The sequence below is a fragment of the Rhinolophus sinicus genome, chromosome 18 (assembly GCF_057876585.1).
Source record: "Rhinolophus sinicus isolate RSI-liver-muscle chromosome 18, RSI-T2T, whole genome shotgun sequence".
In the NCBI taxonomy this organism is placed as follows: Eukaryota; Metazoa; Chordata; class Mammalia; order Chiroptera; family Rhinolophidae; genus Rhinolophus; species Rhinolophus sinicus.
Window position 1 is genome coordinate 98,186,181 of NC_142518.1, and position 20,956 is coordinate 98,207,136.

At 36.0% G+C, this 20,956-nt stretch overlaps 1 protein-coding gene across 1 annotated transcript in view; it reads left to right on the top strand.

Annotated features, from left to right (window-relative positions):
- LOC109436229 (transmembrane 9 superfamily member 2-like) overlaps positions 1–20,956 on the top strand; it is a 95,146-nt gene that overhangs the window by 61,956 nt on the left and 12,234 nt on the right. The window contains exons 11-16 of the mRNA XM_088794812.1: positions 540–659; positions 872–929; positions 12,653–12,812; positions 13,920–14,071; positions 15,996–16,107; positions 18,219–18,390. Coding sequence (XP_088650938.1) covers positions 540–659; positions 872–929; positions 12,653–12,812; positions 13,920–14,071; positions 15,996–16,107; positions 18,219–18,390 — 774 coding nt within the window. The remainder of the gene's footprint in view (positions 1–539; positions 660–871; positions 930–12,652; positions 12,813–13,919; positions 14,072–15,995; positions 16,108–18,218; positions 18,391–20,956) is intronic.

Below are 20,956 nucleotides of genomic sequence, written 5' to 3' on the forward strand. Positions count from 1 at the left end.
GAGCTTGTCAGTTTTTGATAGAGTAGCAATTTTCATAAACAAAACTGCTGTAAAAAAATGGCTTATTAAGTGTTTCAGATGTCAATGATAATTTTAAAATTCAGCTCTCAAAGTTGTATTTTCCTGAGACCACGTCTCACTTTTTTTTATTCTTCAACTTGAATCAAAGGAAACAGAAGGAAATTTTTGTAGGAAAAAACATTTCCTGTTTATTGGAGTGACTATTGGAGTAGGGAAGGGGGAGATGTTTTGTTTAATTTTGATGTAAACAGTGAGATTAAATACTAAATCCAACTTGAAAACTTATTTCATTTGCCTTGTATTGAAAGTCAGAACTTTTCATTAAGAAAAGCATTGTCAAAGAATTAGCTAAGTGAATAACATACTTTGCAGTGTCACTTAAGTATTCACATCAGAGAATTTGCATGCTGTTTCATATAATATGTCTTAGTAAGGTTGTATTTAACTCATTACAAAGACCTATGTGCTTTTGAGGCTATTATTGTCACTGGTTTGATATTTCTTTTTTGTACCCTTAGTTCTGGCCTGCCTTGGTTTCCTTTCCCCTGCCAATCGAGGAGCTTTAATGACCTGTACTGTTGTGTTATGGGTCCTTTTGGGAACTCCTGCTGGATATGTGTCTGCTAAAATGTATAAGAGTAAGCATTACTCTTATCATTATTATTATCATTATTATTCCAGTAAGTTAGTGTGTTAAATGTAGAAATTAAAATGCTATAAAAATTTTTAAATTGCATGGGGAATTTTAGCCAACTTATCAAAATGTAATTGTGTCTTGGTTACTATAAAGTATTTGTAAAGTGGATTAAATCAAGTTGTACAGTAACTATTCTGTCTTTTACTTCTTCAGCATTTAAAGGTGTTGAATGGAAGAGAAATTTTTTGCTGATGGCACTACTCTGTCCTGGGTTAGTATCTCACGTTCTCTTTTCTCTATGCAATTTTAGTCTTTCTTATACTTCATCTTGGAAAAATCATTGTACACAATAATGAAGAGTAGAAAGGAGATGAATGACCACTGTGTTTTCTGTAACCGCAGCAATCTCTTTCTGTTTTATCTGCATTCTTTGCATCTTTTTGTACATCTTAACCTTTAGTACAAAGAGATGGTAATGATGCTGCTGTATTGGGTTTTGATCTTTGTTTTTGAAGCAGATTTCATAAATGCTCATCTCAATTACACATTATATATCATGTTAGAGTGACAATTTATGCACCACATTGTGTTATTTGCCTCATCCCTGCCTTCAGTGATTATTTCTTCCTGTATCACCTAGTTACTGCAGTGTCATTAGCGACTGCAGTTCCAAGGTAGAGTCATAGTCAAAGTGGAGTGGCAGTGGCTCTCAGAATAGCTCATTCAGTTCCTTAATTATAGAGATGCTAAATCAGTGATCAAGCCAGGGAACAACATGTTCAAAGTCACATGTGACATCAATAATGGAGCCCTGGCTATATATAAGCAAATGTACCCCCTGCATCCTGCCCAGTATTGTTCTCACAGTACCTCGCTGATAAACTGCTGACTTGATTAGTGTTTTAGCTCCAAATTCTTTGATATGTTTTGTCTTAATCAGCTTGAGCTACCATACCAAACACCATAGCTTGAACAACAGAAATTAATTTTCTTACAGCACTGGACACTGAGAAGTTAGAGATCAGGGCACCAACAGGGTCAGGTCTTGGTGAGAGCTCTCTTCCTGCTTGCTGATGGCTGTCTTCTTGCTGTGTTCTCATATGGCAGAGAGAAAGAGAGAGTGAACTCTCTGGAAATGCATATAAGGGCACTAATCCCAACATGAAGGCCCCACTCTCATGTCATCTAAACCTAATTACCTCCCAAAGGACCCAACTTCAAATACCATCACATCAGGGATTAGGGCTTCAACATATGAATTTTGGGGGGACACAAACATTCAGTCCACAGCATGTTTCATTAAAAACAAATTATTTCCTTGATTTGTTCTGCAGGACAGTTTTATTTTTTAAGTAAAAAATAGTAGATTATATCTTACTTGTTATGTGGTATTTTAATTCCTATTTGATAGAAAATTCTCATGTCCTTGATGCTAGATGTGTGTCACAGTAGTGGAAGAGTTTCTAAAATTAATGTTATACACAGTAAAGTCAGTTATATTATATACTAATTAGTGACAAAATGAGAGAATGCTTTAGTAATGCTCTGTGGCTGAATAGAATGTCATAAACGATGCAATGCAGTGATAGATCCAGTAGAATCATAATTTTTTATTTACATGTTGCTTGTTTTCCTCTAAACTCCAGGGAAAAAGATAAGATTATTGAAAGGATTGAATATTACAACTTTGCACATCAAATATATGTACCTCAGAATTTTTGACTTACTTAAAATAAGGACAATGTGCTCCCTTCCCCTTCACCACCTTGAATAGAGCCATCTGATTTTTCTATAACTTTTTTCAAGGGAACTAGAATGGGTGGTCTTTCCTGAGGTGAATGTTTTAATACATTCATGTAAGAAAGCAATGTCCTTGACAATATTTTAGATATTTCTTGCTTCAAGTTCAAGCACAGGAGAATCCAAAACTGAACAAATTTGCCAAGAAAGTGCCATTATGGAAAAGTCATTATACTGGCTTGTAATACAAGGGATATTGCATGCAAGAACCAGTCAGTAAACGATCTACTATTCTCGGCATCATTTAGTTATTCATTCAACATACTTATTGTTGTGTTTTGTTTTTGTTTGTTTTTTACTATATTTAAGACATTAGGCAAGGCACTGTGGAGGAAATAAATATAAATTGCCCTTGAAACTCTGCCTTTGTAGTTTAAGATGAACGATAATGGCTCATTTTTCATCACACACATGTTCCATTTTATCATAAAAAGAAATTACATCATTGAAATAAAAAATGTAAAATAATTAGAATATACTATATCAATAAGTTTGATTAGCCAAGTTGAACAATTAATGTCTGAAAACATTTCCATTTGTAATGCATAATGAGCTGTTCTTATATTTTTTATGGGATCAATTTTGAAGATATTTTACACAGAAAAACAAAAAAATTACAAATTCATAATAACATGACTCAGGTTTACATGGACTATGAAGTGATGCAATGTGAAACCACAATTTTGTAAAAATAAAAGAAAACAGTTTTGTTAATTGGAAAAGCAACTGTTAACAGTGGTTGTCTTCTGGGTGGGTTACTACATTGAGGGACCAGAGTGTGAAGGAGACTATTTATTTTAGACTTACTTTGTAAAAAATGTGTCAAATGTTGGTGATTTTTATTCTTTAATTGTTTTGCATTTTCCAAATTTTTTAAATGTGTCACCAATTACTTTTACAATCAGGAAAACATAGGAGTTGTAATTTTTAATCAGCAAGTTTTAAAAAGTTATCTCCTGGGTGGAATTTGTTAGCTTTAAAATAATTACTTAAATAATAACATGTATTACTTATAACAAGTAATAACTTGAAAAGTAATAATGCATTTTAAGTTTCAAATCAGCCTTTTATCAGTGGAGAGAAATCTTTTCTCTTAGCCTAAATAAGGAAGATTTTCTTTTCTTTTAAATTTTCAACTTTATTGAGTTATAATTGACAAATAGGAATTGTTTATATTTAAGGTATACAACTTGATATTTTGATATATTGTATACATTGTGAAATAATAGCCACAATCAAGCTAATTAACATATCCATAATCTCACAGTTACCATATTCTTTCCCTTCCTCCCACACTCCCTAATTCCCCTCCTTCTTTCTCTCTTTCTTCCTCCCTTTCTGTATTTCTGTATTTCTTTCTCTCTCTCAAACATTTTATTTTTCAATTACAGTTGATATACAATATTACATTAGTTTCAGGTATACGACATAGTGATTACACATTTACATAACTTATAAAGTGATCAGCTGATATATCTAGTAATCATCTGACACCATACATAGTTATGACAATACTACTGACTATCTTCCCTATGCTATACTTTACATCCCCATGACTATTTTGTAACTACCAATTTGTAGTTCTTAAACCCTTCCCGTTTTGAATCAGCCCTCCATCGCCCCTCCCATCTGGTAACTACAAATTGTTCTCTGTATCTGTCTGTTTTGTCTGGTATAAGTAGTGCTACCTCAGTTTTTATTTTCATTTCCATTTTCATGAAATATCATTTTCAATCACTTTACTTTCAGTCTGTGTGTGTCTTTTGATCTGAAGTGAGTCTCTTGTAGGAAGCACATGTAAGGGTTTTGTTTTCTTATCCATTCAGCCTTCCTATGTCTTTTGATTAGAGCATTTAATCCATTTACATTGAAGGTAATTTTGATAGATATGTAGCTATTGTCATTTTATTATTCATAATTTTGATCTTTTTATTTTTTCCATCTTAAACAAGTCCCTCTAACATTCCCTGTAATACTGGTTTGGTGGTGATGAACTCCTTTAGCTTTTTCTTGTCTGGGAACCTCTTTATCTGTCCTTCAATTCTTTCTTTTTTTGGTGGGCTAGATTGATTCTTTTTTTAAAATTTATTGGGATGACAATTGTTAGTAAAATTACATAGATTTCAGGTGTACAATTCTGTATTACATCATCTATAAATCCCATTGTGTGTTCACCACCCAGAGTCTATTCTCCTTCCATCACCATATATTTGATCCCCCTTACCCTCATCTCTCACCCCCCACCCCCTTACCCTCTGGTAACCACTATACTATTGTCTGTGTCTATGAGTTTTTGTTTCTCATTTGTTTGTTTTGTCAAATAGGTTTTCAATCCCTTGCTTTCTGTCTTCTCCTTTTGGTACCCTTATGATGTGAATATTGTAATGCTTGATGTCCCAGAGGTCTCTTAAACTATCCCCATTTTTTAAAATTATTTTTTGCTGTTCCTATTGGGTGTTTTCTGCTACCTTGTGTTCCAAATCACTGATTTGATCCTCTGTTTCATCTAGTCTGCTGTTGATTCCTTCTGTTGCATTCTTCATTTCAGTTATTATATTTTTCACTGCTGACTGGTTCTTTTTTATGGTTTCTCTGTCTTATTTTATGCTTGCTATGTCTTTTTTGAAGTTCTCACTAAGTTCCTTGAGCATCCTTATAACCCTTGTTTTGAACTCTGTCTCCAGTATGTTGTTTGCCTCCATTTTGTTTATTTCTTTTTTTTCTGAAGTATTGTCCTGTTCTTTCATTTGGGAAGTATTTCTTTGTTTTTTCATTTTGGCTGTCCCTCTGCATTTGTTTCTATGTATTAGGTAGATCTGCTACGTCCCACAGTTTTGACCAGTGGCCTTGTGTAGTAGGTGCCCTGTGGGGCCCAGTGGCACAGTCTCCCTGGTCACCTGTGCTGGATGCTCCAGGAGTGTCCCTTGTGTGGTTAGTGTGTGCCCTCCTGTTATAGTTGAGCCTTGATTGCTATTTGGCACATCAGTGGGTGGGATTGTCTGTGGGATTGGCCACGTCCACAGTTTACAGGCTGGGGTACAGGGGATTTACCCTGATTGGCATTGGTCCCAGAGGGCTCTGGTGCCTGTTGAGACCACCCTTTGGGTGTGCTGCTTGTGGGGCTAATTGGGCAGTGCTCTGCTGTAGTCCAAAGTCAACCTCCAAGTATGTTGGTTCTGGGGCCTCTTGCGAGGGGGCTCTGATGAAGGCCCAGGTCACCAACTGCCTGTGACCTGCCAGGGACTACCTAGTAGGAGCTACAAAGCAATCCACAGTTGTTTGCTGCCTCTGCTAACCCTGGAGGCATGTGTGAGAGGCCATGCTGTCAACTGAGGACGTCTGCCACCAGTACTGGGCCCAGGGTAGCTCCTCAAAATGCGAGGACACCCCGAGGCCTGCTGCCATCTGCCAGCTCCCTTAAGGTTCAGCCACTGATAAAGCCTCATGCAGTATGCAAGTTGGATTAGAAGAGTCTCAGGGAGTCACGAGAGTGGGAAGAGTTCTGGTCACCAGGTTAATGTAAATTCTTGTTTGGTGCCAGTGCTGAGCCTGGAGCTACTCAGCAAAAGTCTTGCGGCACACTGAGGCCATTAGCTGCCCACCTGGGTCTGTTGGACTCTGATAGTTTTCCAAGAAAGAGTGCAAAGCAGGTGGGGCTGGCTGCTCTTGGAGAAACTATCTCCAGCATTGTGGGAGTTGGGTGGGGCAGGGTCCCAGTGAGTCAGCAGGCAGAGCTGCAGAGCTCACCAGACCAATCAGATTCAGATATGGCCCTGTGGGGACAGGCTCAACACAGGAAAGATGGGGCCCGTCTGCCGGCTGCATGGGAAGAGGACCTCCTCACAGGAAAATGGTGACTGTCTTCCAGCCCTCAACTTGAAGCAACACAACACAGTCTGCCCCTTGTATGTCTCTGACATCCCCTGAGTTACTGTCCCTTTGCTAGAGCCCCAGGTGAGTGCCTGGGAGTGAGAGAGTCTGTGTGCACTTCCTGTAAGAGGATGCTTGTGTTTCCTGCCGCCTTCCAACCCACCCAGATTGTCAGAATCCCCACTGTTTTCCACAGCCAGATGTTGTGGGAGCTTCTCTTCCCAGCACCAGTACTCTGGGCTGGGGAGGCCAGTGTAGGGCTGGGGGTTCTCACTCCTCTGGGGAGAACCTCCACAGCCGAGATACCCCTCATGATTGTCAACTGCCACACAGAAATTTGGGGTTAGCCAGTTCCACATCTCTGCCCCTCTTACCAGTCCTGGCATGGCTTCTTCTTTATATCCTTAGATGTAAAACTTCTGTTTAGCCAGACTTCAGATGGTTCTCCAGGTTGATTTTCTAAAATTATTTGTAATTTTAATTTGTTCATAGAAGGAAGCAGGCACAGTGTTTATCTACTCTGCCATCTTGGATATCCGCTCCTTAGATAATATTTATTAATCATGGGACTTTGGGCAAGTTATTTTACCTCTTTAATCTTAGATTTCCTCATCTGCAGTATGGAAATAATGGTAATATCTACCTGACATTGTTGCTATGAAGATTAAATGGGATAATGTAAAACATTTGCAACAATGCCTAGTACATAATAAGTGCTCAATAAATGGTAACTTGTTATTAGCTACTATTTTATTCCCTTAGTATCATGTCTTTGTTCATGTTCTTCCATCTATTGTAACCCCTTCTTTCCAATTTACTAATGCTAAATTTCTATTCATTCTTTAAGTCCCAGCCCAGTTCAAATTCCACCACTTTCATTCTGATATTGTACAGTCTATTACTGTTATTATAACACTTATCACAGTTTTCCTTAGGTTGTAGTTATTTGTGGTATGTTTTATCTCTCATTATGCATTCTAAAATGCAGAAGGGCAAGTACTATGTCTTATTCTTTTTCTGTATCTTTCACAGTGTATAACCCAGTGCCTTAAATGGAATAAGTGCTCAGTAAATGTCTACTGTATGATTGAATCATGTGGCTAATTAAAAGATGCAAAACAGATTCAGTTTCCTAGTTCTGTTAGTAGAACTGAATACAATTTTCCAGCAATAAACCAGGCATGATACAAATGACATATTTCCCTCAAGTGGTTTAAGGGCTCTCAGGTAGATGGGAGAGAGAATCAAAAGGTACTGGGATTCTTATTTCTTAGAATGTGGTAGGTTGAACGAGAATTTCAGTGCTTTACAGTATATAAATGGGCAGTGTAAAAATGGATTTAAATTTAGGTGGAGAAGCAATTGGACTAATGAACATGTGTGCTCCCTAAATTAAATTGAGGAAAGTAAAATTATTAAATGATGTACTTTTCCTTTATGTAACCCCAAAAGTGGTAGGTAGGAAAGGGAAGAGTCAGCATACTTTGATGGGTATGTTTACCCATTAGAAGAAAGTTGAATCCCAGCACTCAGTATTATTAATAGTTAAATGACTTTGGTTAAGTCCTATAGCCTTCCTGATTGTCCATTTCCTTTCCTGTAATACCTGTGTCACAGAGTTGTTTATAGAAGTAAATGAACTAATGGATTGTGAAATTGTTCTGTAAGCTATAAAGCATTTTTGGTCACTCTTTTTTTCTGTGTTCCTACTTTGTATTTATCATCTGCTATAGCATTTCCCATGTTGTACTGTAATTTATTTGTTTGTCACTGTCCTCCACTAGACTGAGCTTTTTTTAGAGCAAAGATTTTTGTTTTATTTATCTTTGAATGCCAGGGAGTTACACATAGGTACTCAATAAATGTTTGATGAATGTGTGAATAAATGTTCCAGGTTGGAGATGGACCCAGGTGACCTCTTAAGTTTCCTTTTAGTTCTGCTGTTTAAGATTCTATAAGAAGGTATAGAAATAATTAGATATTGACAAAGGAAGAAATATTTAGAATATAAAAACATGAAATTGAAGGACAGTTACAGAATTTTTAAACGCATATTAACATTCTAGAGTGTACTTTCAAAAGGGAAATTGTTGAAACGATTTAATTGAGTTTATGTGTAAGAAGGGAGGTTATGATTTGTCAAGTGAGAAATAATTTTTCTGGCCATGGAATGATAACAGCTAAAAGGAATCTTTCAAATGCTAGGAAATTTGGCAGAGGAATACTGTGGCTAAACAAATTCATTAGAGCAGAAAGGTATTAAAAACATTTAAAGAAGTTTGGTTAAATCATGGGAACCAGTCTCCCTCATTAAGATGCCAGAAACAGATGAGACATAAGGTGGAAGTTTTGTTGTATTTGTTGTCATTTGAAAGGATTCAAAACTAAATCTCCAGTAGGAGCAAAGTATGACTCTTCTAAAAGCAGAATAGATAAACCTACTGACATAGGTTTTAGTAGACAGGAGAGATCATAAACACAAAGTGTAAAGGTAAAGTAGAAATAGAAAAATGAAAGAACAAATGACTGAAGTTGGTTTAGAAAGGACCAAATCTCTTCTTCTCCTCCTTCTTCTTCTCCTTTTTCTTCACCTTCTCCTCCTCCTCCTCCTCCTCTTCCTCCTTCCTCTCCTTCTTCTTTTTATTAGTTTCAGGTGTACAAAGCAATGTAATAGTTATAAGTTTACACTCCTCACAAAGTGATAGCACCCCCCAATCTACTACCCCTCTGACATCATATATAGCTGTTACAATGCCAATGACTATCTTCACTATGCTGCACTCCACATCCCATGGCCATATATATATATATATATATATATATATATATATATATATATATATATATATATATATATAATTATGGTTGACATTCAATATTATTCTACTTCAGTGTCAGATGTATAGTATATTGGTCAGACATCTCCACAGTCTATGAAGTGTCCCCTGATAAGTCCAGTGCCCATCTGGCACCCTACATAATCTTTACAACATTATTGATTATATTTCCCATAGTGTATTTCATATCCCTGTGACTATATTTTGTTTACTAATTTGCACTTTCTTCTTTTTTATTAAAGTTTATTGCGGTAACAATGGTTAGTAAAGTTACATAGGTTTCAGGTGTACAATTCTGTAATACATCATCTATATATCACATTGTGTGTTTACCACCCAGAGTCAGTTCTCCTTCTGTCACTATACATTTGATCCCATTTACCCTCATCTACCACCCCCCTCTCCTCTTACTCTCTGGTAACCACTAAACTATTGTCTGTGTCTATGAAGTTTTGTTTCTTTATTTGTTTGTCTTCCATTGTTGTTTTCAGTTTTATATCCTACATATCAGTGAAATCATATGGTTCTTGACTTTTTCTCTCTGACTCATTTTGCTTAGCATAGTAATCTCAAGATCCATCCATGTTTTCACAAATGGCACTATTTAATCTTTCCTTATGGCAGAATAGTATTCCATTGTATATATATATAACCACATCTTCTTTATCCAATCATCTATCAAAGGACACTTTGGTTGTTTCCATGTCTTGGGCACTGTAAATAAAGCTGCAATGAACATCAGAGAATATATATGTTTACAGATAAATGTTTTCTGATTTTTGGGGGGTATATACCCAGGAGAGGGATTGCTGGGTCATGTGATAATTCTATTTTTAATTTTTTGAGGAACCTCTACACTGTCTTCCATAGTGGCTGCACCAATCTGCATTCCTACCAACAGTGTATGAGGGTTCCTTTTTCTCCACAGCCTCTACAATACTTGTTATTATTTGTCTTGTTGATGATAGCCATTCTAACTGGTGTGAGGTTTTTGTTTGCATTCCTCTTTTATTTGCATTTTATTTGCATTGAGCATCTTTTCATATGTCTGTTGGCCATCTGTATGTCCTTTTAGAGACATGGCTCTTCATGTCTTCTGCCCATTTTTAAATTGGGTTGTTTGTGTTTTTGGTTTTGAATTGTATGAGTTTTTAAAATATATTTTGGATATTAACCAAATCACTTCTAATGAGAGATGTGGAAGGGTCAAAAACAATGATCCTAAATAAGAAATTGAAAAGAGATGGCAAATACGAAGGCAGTATTAGAATACTAGAGTTGGAGTGGACCTTGAGAGAACTTACTGTGTTTCCCTGAAAATAAGACCTCCCTCGAAAATAAGCCCCAGTTAAGATTATCAGCCAGATGGACAAATTTAGTACATTATGACAATGTTCCAGAAGAAGATGACATGACTGTATTTGTGTAAATGTAGATTGTCGTACATGAAAAAAACAACATCCCCTGAAAATATGCCCCAATGCATCTTTTGGAGCAAAAATTAATATAAGACCTGGTCTTATTTTGGGGGAAATATGGTACAACTAAAGAACTAACCAGAGATTTCCTAAACTGTAGACCTCAAAGCTGAACCTGGTGCATCATGAAGTGGCTGTCACCACCTTCCCTCTATGTGGTCTTTAATAAAATATCTGAGGGAGGAGAAGCTATATGTGATTGGTGACCTGGGTTCTCACCATAGAGGCTTCATTAAAACATAGTGGAATGGAAAAAGCTTGCCCTTAAAAACTCAGACACACTTGAGTTAGAATCCCAGCTCTGCCTCTTATCAGTTGTTGGAACTTGAGCAATTACTTAATATCTCTAAAAGACATTAAGAAACAACTCTGTGTATCAGGTAACTCCTATTTTTCATATGCCTATGTTGGTCATCTAATTTTCCTTTTTTTTCTTATTATCCATTTCTTTCTTTCTTTTTTTTTAAAATGCTGCTTTATAAGACATTTCATCAGCTTTATCTTCCAACCTTTTTATTAAGGTTTTAATTCCTCTTATCATATATTTAATTATAAAGAGCTCTTTTATTTTCTCAATAGGTCTTAAAATTTTCTCTTCTTCTCTCATGGTTGCAACGTCTCCTCTAATTTCTCTGGGAATGCCAATCATCTATTTTCTTTTTAAAAGTTTTCTTTTGAGCTTCAGGGATCTTCTCTAAAAGACTCAACCTCCAGTCTTCTGCTCGGGTTGGGAAGGAAAGTGATTTGGTTCTGCAGAGTGGGGGGGAGAAAATCTGTAGGTCTATCAGTATCTTAGGATGACTTCCAACCACTCCTCCTGGTTTTAGGAAGTCCTTACCCACTACTTACAGAGGTACCTGGCACTACAAATTCTTGAGCCTTTTTTGGAGTTCTGTGGTATAGATTAAATTGCCCCTCAGCTTTCCCCTCTGACAACTTGGGATACAGGTTTCCCAGTCTACTAACTCAGTTACTATTTGTCCATCTTCTATCAGGTTTCCAAAATTTGTTACTAATGTCTTCTCTCCTGTATCCTCCATCCTGTGTATTTATGCCCTTTTAAAATTCCTTTATTATAATTGTATCTGAGTTTTGATGAGGGAGCAGAGCTAAATGTGTGAGTTCAATCTGCTTTCTTTAACCAAGTCTCTTACTTCTCCATGTCTTTTTTGTCCCTCCTTTACATTTTAACCATCACCACATTATACAGATTCTTACCACTTTCTATATCTAGTCTCCACATCTCTAGCATGTCTCTAGTCCTTTGTAATTCTGTAGATTTATATTCCTGAAAAACTGCTCTGTGTACCTCACAGCTTTGAGTATAAAAACCCTTCAGTTTTTTCTGGATGCTGACAGGATAAAGTCTACCTTCCTTAACATGACATTAAAAGCTTTCCATGGTCTAGTCTCTACCCACCTTTTCAACTTCATCTTTTAGGTTTTCAGAAACACTCACATCTATACCAACACCCATACTCACCTGTAGCTTTGATCAAACTTATCTGGAACAAATAGGGGCATGATAGCTGGTCTTACCTGGTGATTTATCCAGTAGACTTAACAGTTGATGTATTGATTTTGCATGACTAATTTAAAACTCTCAGTTTTAAGTGAATACTTTTTTGACCTGAGGCTTCTTATAACCCATGTCAGTCTAGGATTCTAAAATCTGTTTTTAATATATGCATTTTCTTAATTGCATTCAGTATATTGCATATTGTTTTTCCATGATATATTATTCTACACCTTATTTATTTTCTGCTAGACTCTGGAGGTGCAAAGATGAGTAGGAGGTGGCAATTATGTCTTATAATAAGCTGCTATCTTATATGGTATTGGGTTTAACCCCCAGCTCAACAACTGGGTTTACACAGTGTGATTTAATATTCTTCTAGGGTTTAACTTTGTAATTTATTATATCTTTCCCACCAAACGAATTTTCTGACATTTACATCAAGAACATTTATAATGTTTTCCTGAAAGCATATTGACTTTTTCCCCCCTAGTATCGTCTTCGCTGACCTCTTTATTATGAATCTAATTCTTTGGGTGAAAGGGTCATCGGCTGCCATGTCCTTCAGTACTCTGATAGGTATCCTTGCAATGTGGTTTGGAATTTCAGTTCCACTGACATATTTTGGTGCATACTTTGGAAGCAAGAAGAAGGTAAACTTTTTAAATACTGCTTTTGACCATTGAGTGATATATGAAATAATACCTCAGTGTGTATATACTATACATGGAATGCAAATGCACCATTGGAGAAAAATACAAAGAATAATCATTTTGGGGAAAAAATGTTTTTGAAAATTTAAATGAAAGACAGTAACACTTTAAAAGACATTACTTAATGTCTTTTTCACTTTATAGGTTGTTTATATTTCCCTCTATTTCTGATGGACAAAATTAAAAGGACATATTACAGGAAGGCTGACTTGAACAAAGTCAGAAAAGTAATAGGATTATACAATGGAGAAAGAAAGCCAAGATATAGCCTAAGAAATGGGGCTGTTCAGTTTACAGATTTGAAGTTAGCCTAATCAATGTATAGGGAAAAAGAGCGAGATATCAAAAAGGCTAAATGAGTCCACACTGCAAAAATATTGTATAAAGATATAGCATGAATTTGTAGGGGAGAAATCAGACAAGGAAGGGGAGTTCCACACAGAGCAGAAAAAAGGAAAATTAGTAAAAAATCTCTTGATAAATTTTAAGAAAGAACTTTTTGACATATTATTTTATATTGGAATAGTCATTAGTAAATCTTGTTCAATTTCTTCCTTGAAATTTATAGGAAAGGACAAGCATCCTTATTATTTAGCTACATGCTATCTAGTATGGTGGCTGCTAGCCACATGTGGCTTTTGAGTGGTTGAAATGCAGCTAGTCCAAATTGAGATGTGCTGTAAGTGTAAAATACACACTGGTTTTCAAACATTTAAAGCAACAACAAGAATATAAAACATCTCATCAATAATTTTTATATTGATTACACATTTAAATGATACTACGGGGCATATTAGATACAATAAAATAAATTAATTTCACCTGTTTCTTTTTACTTCTTGAAATGTGGGTGCTAACAGATTTAAAACTGAGTATGTGGCTGGCATTATATTTCATTGTGCAGCATTGGTCTAGCCTCTGTCCACATGACTGCACTTGGAAATGTTTCATGTTCTGCTCAGATTCAAGATTCTCTATTGTGACTGTGTCTGTATAAATTTATTTGGATTTCATGTCATTCTGATTTTCACTTGATTTATTTTCGAGCAGTTTAGGTATCCAGTTCATACAAACCAGATTCCCCGTGTGATTCCTCAACGAACTTTCTTTACAAAACCACTTCTTGGCATGATCATCGGTGGCATTTTACCTTTTGGCTGTATTTTTATTCAACTTTTTTTTATTCTAAACAGTATTTGGTGAGTATTGTATCTTCATAATCTCAAAAATCATAATTGTTAATAAATTAATATTCCTATATTTCAAGGTGGTTAAGTTCTGGTATGGCAAAACTTCGTTTGCCCTGCTTTATCCAGGAAATAGCAATCTGACCTGGGAGAATTTCCTAGGGAACTAAGACTTAATTCACAAAAATTTAAAGCCAATTTTTGATAGAAATTTCTATAAATGTTTCCTTTTTTAAAATTAATAACCTTTCAAAACCTTTCCAGGTGGTTTAGAAAAGTTGGTCTCAAACTGTACTTGTCTGAACCTTTGTGGGGGATGGGGTGGGGGTGTCCCTTGGAGGGAGGTGCCTAAAGATGGGAAGGGGCAGCTCTGATTTGTATCAGTTTTTCGTACTGGCCTTCCATGCGAGATTTCAGGTAGAGTTCCTCTGCTGAAAATAATCTGGAGACCACTGACTTTGGGTCTTCATCTGTTTTGAGCTGTAAGTAATATTTTTCTGTCTTCCTTTCTGTCAACTGTTAGTTCTGGTTTCAGGATCCCTGATCCTTATAGCTTTCCTCTTTTCATTTGCTACTTTTAATCTGTTGTGATTTAAGAATTCTAATAACCAAGATAGTTAGAAAGCATGTAAAGTAAGAACTAGTGCTCTCTGATTAAAGTTCAACAGCTTGTGTGTCTGAGTTTTTGACAGCTATTTCAGTTGCTCCGAGTCCCTTTTTACCTTTTTTTTTTTTTTTTTTGCCCCTAAGTACTTTTTTTATTTTTAATTTTGTTTTATTTTCTTACTTCCTGATTCTTGACTGCATTCTGGTTTTAGGAGCTGGCCGAGTGGGGTGTTATTGTGGAGGAATTTTTGGCAATGGAGCAAAGCACCATAAAATAAAATTCAGCAGCCAACTGTGTGTGTTTATGACAACACTTTTGTCCCAAATGAATCTTTCAGACAAAACTTATAAGTCCTCAGAAATTAGGCTTAATCATACACATTAATTGCTCACCTTTTAAACAGCATTATGCCAAATTTGTTTGAAAGATAAGCAATAAAATCTGTTACCTCATCGGCAACTAAATATTCAACATGCTGCAAAATGGATTATAGTAACCTTATTTTCCAGATGTTTTTAATGGAAAAGTAATTTTTAGTGAAATTTGAGAGGTTCATTAGACAAATTAATTTTTGTTTTAATGAGAAACTGTGCTTTTGTGTACAACTTTGTATATATTTATTATCTATAGAAATGATTATCCCCAATCCCTATCCTTTGTCCTCATACCCAGGTATATATTTTACATGAGATTTTCAAATGGGTATTAATTGCTTCATGAGTTTCTTATCTTCAGAAAGCTTTTAAAAAGTTATATTGCTCATCCCAATATAGTCAGCTCAGCTCTACAATAATGAAAGAAATTACTCCATTCCTTCAAAGTTGGAACTAAATGTAATCCACACACAGATTTTTGAAAAGATGCATGTTTGAAAGTGTATTTAATAGAATTGTGTGTGCTGTGCTTTAAAGACCTACTTGGGGAGACTGCCTGTTAATAGACCTTCAAAGTCAAAGTGGCATTTGAGTCTCTGGTTTTCTGTTGTATAATGTAGTCAGTGGTATTTATGGCATTTACAGCCTTCCATTTCTAAAGAGAAAGCATGTTTTAAAATGTGTATCGAGAAAATTATAGAGATATTGGTGGGTCTTAAATGAAAACTAAATTATATGGGTAAGTAGCAACACTGATTCTAACTAGAGAAGATATGGCCAAACTCAAGCTGCTTAGGTAAAGAAATATATTTTTTGATACTAGACGGATAGATGAAGGTTTGGAATGAAGAGTTAAAGGTTAGTAGAGAAGTGTGTGGTTTTTGTGTAGATTTGGATTGATCTTTCAGTATTATTAATTTCCAGTTTATTTTAAAGCTATCATTTTTATTTTCAGGTCTCATCAGGTATACTTCATGTTTGGCTTCCTTTTCTTAGCCTTTATAATTCTCCTGATTACCTGTTCAGAAGCTACAGTTTTGCTGTGTTATTTTCATTTATGTGCTGAGGTAAAGACATAAGAAACTAATGCATCTTAAGTTTTCTAAACTTGCATTATTGGAATTAGAAGTCTGTGTTGAGAAATGATATAAATGTTAACTGCATGGTTTCTACAAATTGGGATCAGTTTTATATTGTGCTTTCTTAACGACATTTTGATTTTGATGCAGCTATCAAATTAATGCTACTTTGATGGAAAATTTAAACAGAAAGTAATTTCTTTCTGGCTAGTTACTTTAATTGCTGCATAATTTTCAGTTAACATAGAAATATAGGGAACTGATTTAATATTTAGACATAAAAGAACTGGTTCAATGGTGTTTTCTTTTTAACAATTAAATTTTTTTGTAGCTTAGGCCAGGATTATGTTTTTTGTGTTTGAGATGGCTGCTAAAGGCAGTTACTCTTACTTCAATTTCATTGCCTTTTGGTTACCATGGGCATAAATCTTTTTACCCCACTCCACCTCCATGTTTTTCCTGACGTTGTTCTAGATAACTAAGGTGGGAGTGAACATTGTTTTTTAAAAAATCTTCTAAATCACTCTTAATAGTTAAAAGTGATTCTTTAAAGGTGACAATACAGGGGTTAGGGAATGATTATTATATACACAATTCCTTAGAGCATTTTCTTCTTGAGTTATAGGTATAAAGGTAAAAAATAAGAATTAAGTATATATTATACTTAGTTACTCAATAATTCTATCGTACATTTTCTCAGAGAACATCTGCAACAATCTTTAATGAGACATATTGTAGTAGGCATTAATGCATACATTTTTATTTTTTAAATAATATTTTTTGGGCCCCCAAGACTACCCACATGTTTGGTGATTCACTAGAAGGACTCATGGGACTCAACATATAGATGTATTCATAGCTTGGGTTTATTACAGCAAAAGGAAACACAACAGGATTGACAAGGAAAAAACACACAGGTGGAACCTGGAGAAATCCATGTGCAGTCTTCCTATGCTTTCTCTCTCCCATGAGTGGACACACTAAGTGTGATCCTTTCTCCAGCATTAAAAAAATACAGCAAAATGGGGCAGCTGAATGGCTTAGCTGGTTAGAGTGCGAGCTCTCAACAACAAGGTTGCTGGTTCAATTCCCACATGGGATGGTGGGCTGTGGCCCCTGCAACTAAAGATTGAAAATGGAGACTGGACTTGGAGTTGAGCTACACTCTCCACAGCTAGATTGAAGGACAACGACTTGACTTGGAGCTGATGAGCCCTGGAAAAACACACTGTTCCCCAGTAAAAACATTTTTAAAAAAATACAGTAATATAGAAGCTCATTAGAGATTCAGCATACACGTTTTTTACTGGGGGCTAATCACATAGGCACCCTCTGCCTAGCAACTACAAAATTCCAGACTCCCAAAAAGAAAACAAGTGTTCTCCATAAATCACATTGGTTGTACAGTCAAGGTATAGAAAACCAGTCTTATCAATCAAGGAATGATTAAATTTCAAATTTCCAGATGTAAGTAAAGGGTCAACCTTGAAGCAGGCCCTTCTAAGGATAGCAGCCTCAGACCTGCTATATTAATTCTTTTCTGCACTGCCTGTCCCCTTGGCCCCTGACCACAGTGCCTTTACAGTAAAACTATTATCTGCAGGAGTCCATGGGGCACGGTGAGACTAACCTGCATATTTTCCTCAGTCATGCCTCCATGGGTTCTGAATTTAGCTGGTTAAAACAAAGCCCATTAACCATAAAGGTCTATCTTAAGTTTCTATACTAACCTTTATTACCTGGCCTGAGGCATCAATTCAGGTCCAGCACAACTCTGGCCAGTAAATTGAAACTGACATGGAAACTTACAGGGCTGAAGCAGTGTCATGATAGAGGGGATGCACACATTGGAAGTATAGTCCCCAAGGGCACACATGGTCCTCCTAGAAAAAAAGAGTTTATAATTGTTAGGGCACCCCAAGTGGAACATAGATTAGTCAGACATTATATATTCAATTTCTTGTAAAACTTCCTCCTTTATTTCTTTTAATCCATAATCTTAAAGAGTCTCCTTTATATTGTTTGTTATTACAATAACTGATAACCCATGTATAGTTAGAATTTCATCAAAAAGGTTGTTTTTTCTACTTTTTTTGCAGGATTATCATTGGTCGTGGAGAGCCTTTTTCACCAGCAGTTTTACAGCTGTTTATCTTTTTATGTATGCAGTTTATTACTTCTTTACCAAACTTCAAATCACGGGCATTGCAAGCATCATTTTGTACTTTGGGTACACGATGATCATGGTCTTGATTTTCTTCCTTTTTACAGGTAATCACAGAATTACTTTGTGTATTTCAGATTCTCTAAAGCGACTTGGAGCTAGCCATGATGTAATAAGCATCAATTAACAATTAATGGAAAGACTAGGGAACAAAGTCATCATGTTCATTTTTATGCTTTGGGGATAAAAGATTGCAAAGCCTAGGGAAATGGTGAGGGGACCTTATGTACTTAGCTGCAAGACTGTCCCTTGTGAATGTTTTTAAACAGTAGCGTTGTGTTCCAAAGCACAGAAAGGGTTATGTGTAATCACTTTTGAATAGCTTCCAAGCATAAAAATTAACTGACTTGAATAACTTTTGAATTAGTAAAATTAGATAAAGTAAATGTGTGGTCGTATAATCAATTATATGTGAGGAACAAAATGTACAATTGTCAGGATTACTCATGTGGAGCTGTTATTTGGGTTCAGCTGTGATGGAAACTTTAGATTGATGCTTAAAGCAGGTGAAAAAAATGATGTGGATTATAAAATGATCAAGTTGGAGAAATAACGAAGTTGGAAAGCTTTAAATTCTTTTCAACACAAGTGAAGCAGCATTCCATCTTTACTTGCCTCACTTTTAAGTTCTGGTTTTACCTCAAGACATCACTCATGTAGGTCAGTTTGGAAAATTTCAAGTATAATACTATTTCTGATTTTTAACTCTCAGATTCAACAAATATGTAAATATTAGCAATGGGAGCTTGTCAGAAATCAAAACCTTAAGACAAATGTAAATATTATCTGAGAAACTGGGCGTCTTGGTGGTGGCTTCTTGTTGATATAGTATTACCTGTGTACCACTGGTCCAAACTCCTAAATACAGAGAAGACCATGCAGGCCTCCTCTCGTCTCCTAGCCACCAGAAGTTCTACTTAAAACTGAAGATCTGAGAGTGTCTCACCATTCTAGTCTAACCAGGCTCCTCGTGTTTGTTGTTTAGTTTTTTTTAAAAAACTTTTTATTGAAATATGAATGCAGAATAGTGCACACACATCATAAGTGTACAGCTCAGTGCATTATCACAAAGTGACTATACTTTTTAAACTAATATCCGCATCAATAAACAGTACATAATAAACACCGCTGAAGCCACTGTTGGGCCTCTATCTACTCACCTTCGCCAAAGGCAACAATTATCTTTTATTTTTAATTAAATTTATTGGGGTGACAATTGTTAGTAAAGTTACATAGATTTCAGGTGTACAATTCTGTAATGCATCATCTATATATCACATTGTGTGTTCATCACCCAGAGTCAATCCTGACTTTTAACAGCATAGATTAATTTGTCCTGTTTTTGAATTGTATGTAAATGGAATCACACAGGATGCACTCTTTTATGTCTGGCTTCTTTTGTATCTGGTATCTTTCCCTTGATATTGTTTGTGGGATTCACCCATATCACTGTGTGTAGATATCATCTATACCCCGCATATCTTTTGTTTTGGATTTCTCCCACAGGAAGTTACTGGCTTTTGTATTTGTGTAACGTGCAGTTGGATGTATTGAGCACAGTAATTTCAGGCTTGTTTTCTTCATTACCTAACACTTTGACTCAGGTTGTTTTTTTTCTGGCAGTCTCATATTACAGCAGCTTCTTCCAAAAGTTAGATGTAATCCTCAATGGTCACACTGCCGACAAAAATCTTTTCCCAGTGGTTGGCTCCACCAAGTGCATTGCTTCCGTCACCACACTACAATGAATACCGACTCTCAAACGTTCACAGTGATCTTGCCAAATCTAATGGCCTCTCCCTACTCTTCACCTTCCTTGGCTTCTTTGTTTAACACTACTCAACAGCTATTCTCTGAAATTCTCTCAACATGATTTGCTTTATTCCCCTTGTACCATTTTGTGCCTTCTTATGTTTTCCTTCCTCTTCCTGTCTGGCGTTTATCCAACGTTCAGTATTCTGCATTTCAGTACTTTGTTTCTACACTCTCCCCTTTAGAGTTCATTCAATCCCATGGCTTCACTTATCTCCTCAATGCTGACAGCTCCCAAATCTGTATCCCTAGCCATAACCTCTATCCACTTATATTCTGAACGTTTGCATGTCTCATTGGTATTGCCAACTCAACATGCCCCCAAAAGTGAATTTAGTACTTCCTTTTCCCAAAACTGATTCATCTTAATTTCTTTCTCACTTTGATCATCATCATCATCTCTAATCTCTGATCTCCTTGGCTTATTTTGTAGGAATTCTTAACATACCCTTTCCATGCTTGATAGCTAACTAATCACAACTTTCCTATTTATTCTTCTTCAGAAGCTCCATTCTGCCCATTTATTTCTTTCAGTCTTAGTCCAGGACTCTATTCTTTTATGCCTGGGTTGCTCCAACTGCCTCCTATTCGGTTTGCTGGACTCTGGTCTCATCTTTTTTTTAACCCATTCTACACACTCTCTGCTGTCAGGTGAACTACTTTCATTTTTTCCCATTATAATAATGCAATTCAGTTCAAGATTAATTTTAACATGTCAACACATATTATAGAATGTTTGCATTGTACGAGGCACTATGCTAGGTGATGGCAATACAGTGGTGAAGAAGACAGATCAGGTCT